At 46.4% G+C, this 10,102-nt stretch overlaps 1 protein-coding gene and 1 long non-coding RNA gene across 2 annotated transcripts in view; one reads left to right on the top strand and one right to left on the bottom strand.

The window, feature by feature from the left end:
- Window positions 1–2,613: 2,613 nt before the first annotated feature.
- LOC108445764 (potassium voltage-gated channel subfamily KQT member 1-like) overlaps window positions 2,614–10,102 on the bottom strand; it is a 289,498-nt gene continuing 282,009 nt past the window's right edge. Inside the window, exon 6 of the mRNA XM_017730543.1 lies at window positions 2,614–4,611. Within this exon, the coding sequence (XP_017586032.1) occupies window positions 4,456–4,611 (156 nt within the window). The 3' untranslated portion in view covers window positions 2,614–4,455. The remainder of the gene's footprint in view (window positions 4,612–10,102) is intronic.
- LOC108445766 overlaps window positions 9,209–10,102 on the top strand; it is a 12,824-nt gene continuing 11,930 nt past the window's right edge. The window contains exon 1 of the long non-coding RNA XR_001860727.1: window positions 9,209–9,356. This is a non-coding gene — a long non-coding RNA (uncharacterized LOC108445766). The remainder of the gene's footprint in view (window positions 9,357–10,102) is intronic.

Raw genomic sequence — 10,102 nt, 5'->3', positions numbered from 1 at the left:
TCTGGTAAGGGAGGACACCATGTATCTTCCACAGTGAAATTGGATCAGGCAGAAAACCATGTGATCTTTTGGGAAAAAAGTAGCTCATCTTTACTTGATCTCCTGCACTCTTGTCTTTTGATGCCCTGGTAAACTGCACTCCTGACAGCTACCCCTACTGATCCTGTGGCCTTGGGAGACCTTGACTGCCTGGGCTGTGCCTCTGTTCTGAGTCAAAAGGCAGTGTGGGACCACTGCAGACCTGGCTGCACAGTGCTGACAACTTCATGGGCCATGTCCAGTCATGGCATTGTCACTATTTCACTGGCGTGAGAGGAGGTGCTGTGGGAGTGACCTTCCTGAGTGTTCCCTGCTCAGCAGCTGCACTCCCATCCAGCAGAAATTAATAGGGTGAACACCAGTGCACCAGTGTCAGCACAAATGGAGATAAAAACACACACACGGACTTCCCTGGGAATGCTTTCTGTAATTTTGGCTTGTGTTAGAGCTACTGCCGGGGGGAACACTTGGTATCACACTTTTTTACAAGGGGGAACAAGCAGGACCCTGGGACTGCTGACCAGTCAGCCTCACCCTAGTGCCCAGTAAGATCATGGGACAGATCCTCCTGGAAGTCCTATTGAATTATATGGAAGACAAGGAGGAGATTAGTGAGAGTGACCATGACTTCAGCACGTGCAGTCATGCCTGACCAATCTACTTACTTACTACAACAGTGACAACTGAGATCATTTACCTGGACTTCTTTAAGGCCTTTGATAGACTCCCCCTTGACAGCCTTAGCTCAGAATTGGAGAGGTATGGATGGAAAATTAGATGGACAAGGAATTTTCTGGATGGTTGCATCCAAAGTGTTTCAGTTTACAGATCAGTGTCAAAATGGAAACAAGTAATGAGTGACGTGCTTCAAGGGCCTGTACTGGGAAAACCACTATTTAATATAATCCTCAGTGCCCCAGCCTGCGGGATGGAGTGCCCCCTCAGCAGGTTTGCATGTGACAGCAAGCTGAGTTGGGCATGGATGGGCTTGAGGGAAGGGATGCTATCCAGAGGGACCTGGACAGACCCAGGAAGTGAGCCCATAAGAACCACATGAAGTTCAACAAGGCCAAGTGCAAGTGTATTAATATACAGTTTGTTCCCTGTACCAAACAATTTTTGCTCAGAAGAAGGGTCAGGAAGTGTCACCAGGTGGTCACATCAGTGCCAATTCTGTGTACATTTCCCCCTGGGCAATCAGAAAGATTTTGCTGGATGGCAACTCCTGTCTTAGCTGTGGGTGTGGAGATTTTCTTAAGTATGGCTAATCTATGTTGCTTGAATTTTTTTACCATTAATCTCTTCATATGGTGTCAAAATGGGTGTCTCCCACCAGTCTTCTTCCTTCCTCACTGCAATTTGCCCAGGCTGCACCCTCATCTCTCTGTTTTAGCAACAGGGAGTGTTGTGGTCACGGGTTCTGCCACACTGTGGTGTCCACAGCACCAGCTGTAAAGTAGATGTACGGCCAGCACTGCTGGACTTTAAAACTCGAGAAGTTCTGGCTCTGGCCTCACTCAAGACTTGCCTGGGAAACCCTGGCTTGTGTTTAAAAAAGACATGTTTGCACACACAGATGCATACACACAGTCTGGGACACATTCTGTTTTTCTGTTTGTCTTTTCCTCCCACCCACTCATCCCTTCTGACACTCACCATAGCTGTGACCACTCGTATTCTATTTGGCTGGATTTTCCAGGCACTTCAGAGTAGTAGGTGTTGCTATATATATAGTGCCTAAACACTTCTGTTGAGGCTGAATAGTAAGTAAAACACTGTTGCATTACTTGTTCCACCAAGTGATCAGGATATCCCTCACACAAATATCTGCAGTGTTGCAGGAGGAAGCATCGCCTTGTGTTGGCCACAGCAGCCCCTGAGCTCTTCTGCTGAAAGCTGCACTGCTCCTCTTATGAACCTCCACGGCAAAGGGATCTCCAGGCAGATTTATTTTCTTTTAGCTGTGGCTGATGAAATGATGTTAGCCCTAATTTGGTGTCCAGTTGCCCATTTAGCTCTGGCTGGCCAGAGTCAGGGACATTTAATGAAGGACCAGAAGCTCATGACCCTGACTGAAAGCCAGGAGCAAGTCAATGCTCTGGCAATGATTATTTACTGTTTTTCCCATGTTACATGCTGTATTTGGTCATGTTCAGTAACTCTGTAGTAATCAGACAAGATGGAACGGCAGCTTGTCAGCTGATTTAATTAAAACCACATTGTTTCTTTTTTTTTTTATTGCCTCTCACACATCATTAATATTCTGTCTAAGACGCGCCTGCAATCTAAAGATTGGAATCAGTCTCATTGTGCTCTTTCCAAGCTTGAATAGTTAGAAACTAATTTGATTACATTGAAATGGACCACTCATTTGTCCAAATAAATGCTTATTAAGGGACCAGTCTTTCAGGTTGCTTTTAAATGCAGTGCAGGCTTGGCTTTCATGGATATGAGTGGGAATAGAATATATTTAGGATTTCCCAGGACTCAGGTCTTTGCTCTGCAGTCTTCTGCTCATTCAAATTGTTGGTTATGTAAATATATTAAAAAAGACTGGAGTAAGTAACACTGCACCCATTTTAGCTTGGTTTATTATTTAGGTCTTTAGCAACAGTGTTGTATTGTCCCTTTTCTGAAGTGCCAGGTAAGATCCATTTTATGGTGACAGTGTTAAGGAAACTCCCCAGTCGGACCATTCCCAGGACTCCCTGGCAGGGGCACTCCCAAGGTCAGGGACTTTCTGGGACCGAAGGCCCTTCCCCAGCTACAGGGACCGACAGGTCCCTGCCTGGCTCCCCACACACCCCCCTCACATCACACCAGGTTTGCATGGCAGAGGTGGCAGAGTCCCAGATGTCTCATTCCATAAAGCCATTTTATTCCTGGGGCAGTGACACACAAACAGCCGAGCTGGTGCCTCCAAGGAGGGACCCCAGCAAAGGAACCCCTGGGATTTTATCTCATCACAGCCTCCCCGTGGCCAGTCTCGCTCTTCCTCCCGAGTCTTCGGCTCCTGCCCCCATCTCTGTGTCCATCCACCTCGCAGGCATCACCCGTCTTCATCTCCCTTGCTGTCCAAAAGGTCGGCAATTCCCGGCTGCTGCTGTGTCTCAGTGTCCAGTCACCTGGCTGGCATCACCTGCCTTTGTGTTTTTGTCATCCCAAAGGTCGGCAGTTCATCCTCTTGTCCCAGGCTCCCACCCAGATCTCAACCTGTACTTCAATCTGCATTTCCATCTGCAGCTTGCGAGCCCAGCTACCTGCATATAACCCATGACACTGCACCAGATGTGTTCCTCAACAGCAGTACATCAGCCAGCATATGCACTCGATCTACAGCCAGATTACAAGGCAAAAAATAAATCTAGCATTTAAAATTATATACAGCAGTTTATTTAAACAGCGATTAACTTTCATCAACAGTGCGTGCATTTCTGTTTTCCTTAAGAAACCCTGCCACTCTCAGTCACAGCTGCAGCCCTCCTGCAGCACCCTGCTACTCGGTGGCTAGAACCCAGCTTCACAGACAGTCACAGCCAATTACCATGCAGGTTTCTTACGTTAAAATTAAGGTAACTGGAGTCAACAACCGCTGCTGAATGAAGGTAAAAGCTTGAGAACATTTTGCATAACAGTCATCAGCGTAGCTGATAGCTATTACAGTGTTCTGGTGCAGTAAGCCTACGCAGATCCTATCTCTCCTGCCTGTCTGTTCCAACATGCATCTCATCTCACTGGCAACCCTTTGCTTTAATTAGCTGAAATCTTTGCTTCAGCCTTTCATATGTCAACCAGCCTGTGTACACTTCCATATTTTTAATCAGTAGCCTGTTGTCTTTACTTTGTCATTCGCACTAGCATATAAATCTGCCCTTCTTATGATCCTCACTGCTTGGTAGAAGTCAAAACATGCTGTTTAATTTTCCTGTTCACTGATTTCCATTTGTTTCATGTTCAAATGCTGGCTCCTTTCCCCCTTTCGGGCATGCTGTGAGCATTAAACTTAGTGATTAAATGCCAAAAGAACAGTTCTTTTCCCCTTCCGTGCCCACAAATGGGTCATCCTAACCCTGGCTGGGATGCTTCCCTCGACGGCGTGCCCGGTGCCTGTGTGCTCAGCCCGAATGGGGCTGGGGGGATGGGACCGCCGCGGGCTGGCAGAGTTTAGCTAACGATGGCTAAAATAAAACAGGTGCAAAACTTATGTGCTCTTCTTCTAAGGTCATGACTGGCTTCTTGCTGTTTCTTCTCTTTTTTTTTTTTTCTTTTTTTTTTTTTTCTCTATTTTTGTTTTTCCTCATTAACCTACTACTGCAGAATATTTAATTTCACCCACAACACAGCTGAAGACACCAAGACTGAGAAATACTCGGATGTGAAAGAACAAGAGGGTCACATGTGAGTGTCCACTGGCTTTCACATTTTCTGGTTCACTGGGGGGGACTCTGTGGTTGTCTGCAGAGGTCTGACAGGTGGGATGGCTGGCCCTGGCATCTGTGCCTGGGACTGATCCCCCAGCTGAGCCTGGAGCGTGCTCAGGATGTCATCCAGCTTCTGGTCCATCTGCATGACCTGTTAAGGAATCAGAGAGCAGACGAGCTGTCAGATGGTTGCAAATGCTTCTGGTGAGAGGCATTCCAAGGCCAAAAGCAAGGAAAAGGCCTGGCAGGGAGCACAGGCATCTGAGAACCACCAGCTCCTGACTTTTGTCCAGCCTACTACTCTAGACCAGATGACACTACAAAGTCACAGGGTAAATGGCAGCAGAATGACAGGACATGGCTGGCCCAAGGACTCAACTCAACCATTTTGTCTCTCAGCCTTTTCCCAGGGTTGATGATGATGATGCATCTTGCAAATATCTGCCCTGAAACTCCCCTTCACTCTTCGGTTTATTGTGAATGTTTTTTTCCCAGTACCTCTCCCAGCCTTCACCACCCTTGGTTGTAGGACATCATGCTTTCCATTAGTGTCTTGGGAAATGAAACAGCCTCCCCTCCCTTCACACTGTAAATAGATGCCTCTGTGATACGTTACAGTCAGAGATCCTACCAGATAGGGTGTTTATTCCCATGCGTTTTTAGGATAGCCTCCTAAAAACCACATAATAACACCAATGACTTCATTAAAAAAAAAAAAAAGAACAACCATTCTATAGGAAGACTGACATGCTAATTCCTTCTATCATTTCTTTGCTTTCTAGCTGAAATTTCTCAGCTGTAGTCCCTAGGTAAAGGAATCTTTCCTAATTGTTATTATTATTATTACCACGAAGCAGGGAAAGGCAAATCTGGATTGTTAAATGGAAGCTTCACTCATGCTTCCCTGTATTTTTTTTTAAAGTTCTGACCTTTTTTTAGGAGCACACAGCAGGTATTTCCCCCCTGTGCTGGTAGGGCTTGCCTTCACTGCAAATGGCTCCCACTCACCTTAGCATCACCCAGTGGGACAGGCTGGGGGCCGGGGGCTGCTTGACTTTGCTCCAAAGGCAGAACTATGGCCAGCATCATGTAATCAGCTGGGACCACTTCTAATGATGCTTGAACACAGTGCAGCTTTGTGTTACAGATGAGCCCAAGAAAAATGAGCATTTTGAAGAACATTGAATGGTTCACTTTACAGTTATCTGCTGTGAAACTATGAGCCTCTGCAAACTGTGATCTGTCCCAGTGGGTCTAATAAACTTTGATAGCAAACCTTTTAGAGTGATATCAGATCTAAACTGAGCTTGCATTAAAATGTGAGGCAGAGAGAATGAGAGAGAGAAGGATTCCAGCCTTTTTCTGTGCAAAGATAACTTTGGAAATAGCCATTGGCAGCATGGACTGAAAGCTTAGCAGGCTGAGATTGCTTTAAAAACCAAGGCAAGGAAAATCACCTTATCTGCTTTCGCCTCTTCTGTCTCTTCTCACTCCAAGTGTTGGCTTCCCTGGGGGCCCCTCAAACCTCAAGGTACCAGGAGCTTATTCAAGTTCTATCTTTTTGGCAACCACTACTCTCTTCTAAATACAACCTGCTGGGGGAAGAAGGAGTGGAAAACCTCTCCTACAGCATAGAGGGAGAGATGTGCTGGTCTCTCTTCCATTCCTACATTTACGACTGCTAGCTTCTGGTAGAAAAGCCCTTCTCCCTGCCTCCGTTTTGGTGTGGGTCTGGGTTATCTGAGGCAGAGTTTACAAGCAAGAAGGGAGTATTTAGGACGTGGGCTGGACAGCAGAGACCTTCACTACAATTTCTGCCTTCCAGGTACATGGCCAGCACTGCCTGAGTGGTCAATCACTGACAAAAAGCACTGACATTGCTCTGTCTCAGGCACAACAGCCCCAAATACTGCTCAGCATTAACTTGGCTGAGAGTCTGCAAGTCACTAGTGGTTTAAGGGTTAAGCAGCATGGAATTAATTTAAAAACCACAGCCTTTATTTTCTCCTCCATTCTTGAAAAGCCTGTTTGGCTGATGCTGGTAATGACTCAACAGAATCTTTCTTAAGCAGAAATGTTGCTGCAGAGCACAAACTAAAGCAGAACTAATGTATTGCAATAGGATAAAAAGAGGTGTAGGCAGGGAAATGGGATCAGGCAGATGAAAGCTTTTCTGGGGCTTTCTTTTGTGAGGCTTTGTTGATTTCGATCTGCACGCTTTATCTTAGATAAGCTATGCCTGCATATTCCATATCATTTAAACTCACTGTATTTCACTGTGTTTTGCCAGCTCAGTGAAAGAATGTGACGGGGAATAATTTTATGCACTTTTCTTTCCAGGAGAAGAGGAGGGTAGAGAATATTCATTTGTAGGGATGGAAACTGAGAAATTCTTGCATAGGGGAGTAGAATACACTACACTTCTGTCACACCTTCCACATGAGGATCAGTAAATATTTCCTGAGCGTCAGCAAACAAAACTGCAAAGTTCTCCTGTGTCAACCGTACACACAGGAGGGTTTTCTTGATAATTTTTGAGATTAGAAGCAGGACTCTGCAAAATTAAGTGGCCCATAAGAAAATGTAGTTAGTGGCAGATCTGTTCTAATCCTTAGCTTTGTATTTTATACACAGGCTCAGGCCACCCTTTTCTGGCTTCAGATGCTCTAAAGTATGCCTTACTTGTAAGCAAGCAACCAGGCTGGTAAAACTTTAGTCAGAAAGACAAATTCTTAAGCACCTTGTTGAATTGGGGCTTTTTAAAGAAGGGTCAGATTTGGAGGCTGGGTAACTGTGATCAGGGAGTGGCAAAAGAAGAGCTGTGGACACTTTGCCCGAAGTCAGTAGGATGACTTGCAGGGTTAGAGGAATTTTCATGTGGGTGAAGGTTTTCTTTTCCACAGGAGGGTCCTGATTTCAGGTTTCTCCAGATCTACCTCACAGCTCTTACTTTCCCTAAGCCCAAACAGAAGTTGCTTGTTTTGAGCAACACTCCCAAACAAGTGCTGGGAAAGGGTTAAACTGAGCAACGTGTTTTTCAGATGAGTAAAGTGAGAAGCCATCCAGAGCTGGCCGAAGAGTTTCCAGAGAGATGTGATACGGCCCTGGAAGGCTCAGTGGAGACAGGTGAGCTTGGCAGCTGTCCATGAGCAAATGGCAACAAAACTCCTGTTCTCCCACATCACAATAGCGCGCCGGAGATGATCTATAAAATTGTTAAAATGCTTTAATATCCTTTCAACTGCCCTGTAGAAAAGAGACTTGCAAAAGCAGTTTAAAATATTGCACTGTTGTTATTGGGTCTGTGAGGTGAGCTGAAGGAGTGTTGAAATGTGTGTTTATTCTAACATCCCCCTGTGAAAGCAGGCTGGACTCCATGGTGACATGCAGCAGTGTTAGACAAAAAAATAAAAATGCCCTGCCACCAGCTCCAGCGAGGCACAGCAAGCCACAAAGTCACTCAACCCATGGAGCTCAAGGTGTCCCTCCCCTTCACCTTGAGCACTAGATTGGCTTTCAACACCTATGGGCTGTTTGGGGATACTTTTGAGCCTCTGTTTGCGAGAGCTGGTGTTGCTTAAATACCTCTTTTTACCTCAGTTGACTCCTGCTGCAGAAATGCCTTGTGGAGAAAGACCCCTGGAATGGCAGCAGGATGGAGGAGGAGGGCTGGGTCATACTGGGGATTTGCCACATGCTGGACAGATTCCTAACTGCCCTGAGAGCTTTTTTTTCCTGACATATTTTGCACACACAGACCATGAAAAAAATGTATGTGTGGAAAACTCAGTTGGACTAGCCACATGGTCTCCCCAGCTCCTGTCACGTTAGGCCAGAAAAATCCCTCCCCCTAGGTTTTGTCTATCTTTTTAATATGATTTCTGGAGGCTGGGAAAGCCAGTACCAATTATGTGCACAACACACTGACTTGAACTGTTTCCACAGAAGCAGCAGAAGGGGAGGATGGTCTGCTGGAGCACTGGAGTAAATCTGTAAACCCACAAACACACTCACATGTTGCCAAGTCAGTGAAGCTTTGTATCAAAACTTAACCCCATTCATTTCATAGAGTTGCTGTCACCTCCTGGAGGCTCTGCTCTGTCCCTCCCTGGAGCAGTCCTACCCGGGCTGCTGGACACGGCTGAGCAGGGCAGCCTTGGTGCAGTTGTCTGCAGCACCTCTGGGCTGCTGGTCCCAGGGATGCAGCACGAAATGGAGGAGGGAGAAGGGGCAGCCCAAGTTGTGCCACCAATCAAAATGTCATGGAGCAAGTTCTGCTTTTGGTTGAGCTAGATTGACTTTGGCTTCCTGTTTGCCTCACTGCAGTGCAGAAAGCTGTGAGCCCACAGGACAGCCCAAGGTGTCCTGGCAGGGGTGGAGGATGGAAGAGACCCTGTGTGGCTGAGCCCCATCCCCTGCTGACAGAGCTGCTGCACGAGGGGGGCTTTGTCCTGGGAGATAAGATATCCAGACCTCCCCTCCGTGCCATGCAGCCCTCATCCCACAGCAAACTGCAAACCTAAGCACGGACAACCCAGAGCCACCAGAACCCAGTGGAGCTCAGCAAGGGCATCCCCAGGGCTTTGCCTGGTGGTGTGATATTTTCCAGCTGACACTGCAAAGTCAAGCCCATCTGGGGCCATGTAAACATTATGTCCCAGCCTAGGGTTTCCAAACCACCGGAAGCCTGAGCTCAGCCCACTGAACACCCCTTCTCTAGCAGTGGCCCAACTCTGTGCTCTTGGCTTTGCCACCTCCTCTGTTTCCAGCCCTTGCTGCAGCTCCTGCTCCCAAGGTAGCTCCAATGAATCAGGATCCACTCTCTGCAGCTCTGACTTAAACACACCTGCCTGGAGGGTTTTAACACCAACTGCTTGGAAAAGAGTCATTTGATAGGTAGGATTTATTTTGTATGGATAGAAGTGTGCACATGAACCTTAGTCTGCCATGAGCTATTTCTACCGGCGTGTACTTGATTCTGATACTCCCAGCTTGTTATTTGTGATAGGTCACCTAAGGTCAGTTTCTAGGAGAAAATGGTATTAATGTAGTAAAATCAGATGTGATTTAGTTGAACTGGTGTGATCCATTTTATGGATACTTCCACTTCTGACTCACGTGACATACTGATTTAGCTTAAGCTGGTTATCCTGAAATTTGTGCCATTTTCACATGTTGACCAGGTCTGTCACATGATGTTTCTTCTCATTCCAGATGGTGGACTGATTTGATTAGATTCTGTAAAGCCCATGTTTAGCTTTATATGCACATCTGGTCTTGTAGCTTCTCTCTGCCTACAGTTACACCCAATTATTCAAACTAATTGCCTATTGTACAGTTCGAAGCCTGAATTGTTTATTTTAGGAATTGCTTTATTTTTTAGCATGTGGATTTATTGGTGCCCAGAGACTGCTGATTCTGGGAAGGAAAATCTTTTCTCTACAGCACTGCATGCAAAACTGCCTCCCTCTCACCTTGCTTGTATTGCTGGAGATATTTCACTGAGGTGAAATGCTGAATCCACTGAAACTTTTTTCCCTTCAGCAAGGCCAGGCAATGTCAATGTTGACATAGCTTGTTGGTAGCTGTGAGGAAGCCACTGGCCACACCAGCCACCGAGACTGGGGCTGGCCTTTGGGGGT

Source organism: Corvus brachyrhynchos, unplaced genomic scaffold, assembly GCF_000691975.1.
Source record: "Corvus brachyrhynchos isolate BGI_N302 unplaced genomic scaffold, ASM69197v1 scaffold523, whole genome shotgun sequence".
Taxonomy (NCBI): domain Eukaryota; kingdom Metazoa; phylum Chordata; class Aves; order Passeriformes; family Corvidae; genus Corvus; species Corvus brachyrhynchos.
The sequence above is the reverse complement of the archived record's forward strand: the minus strand, read 5'-3'. Positions and strand labels throughout refer to the sequence as shown.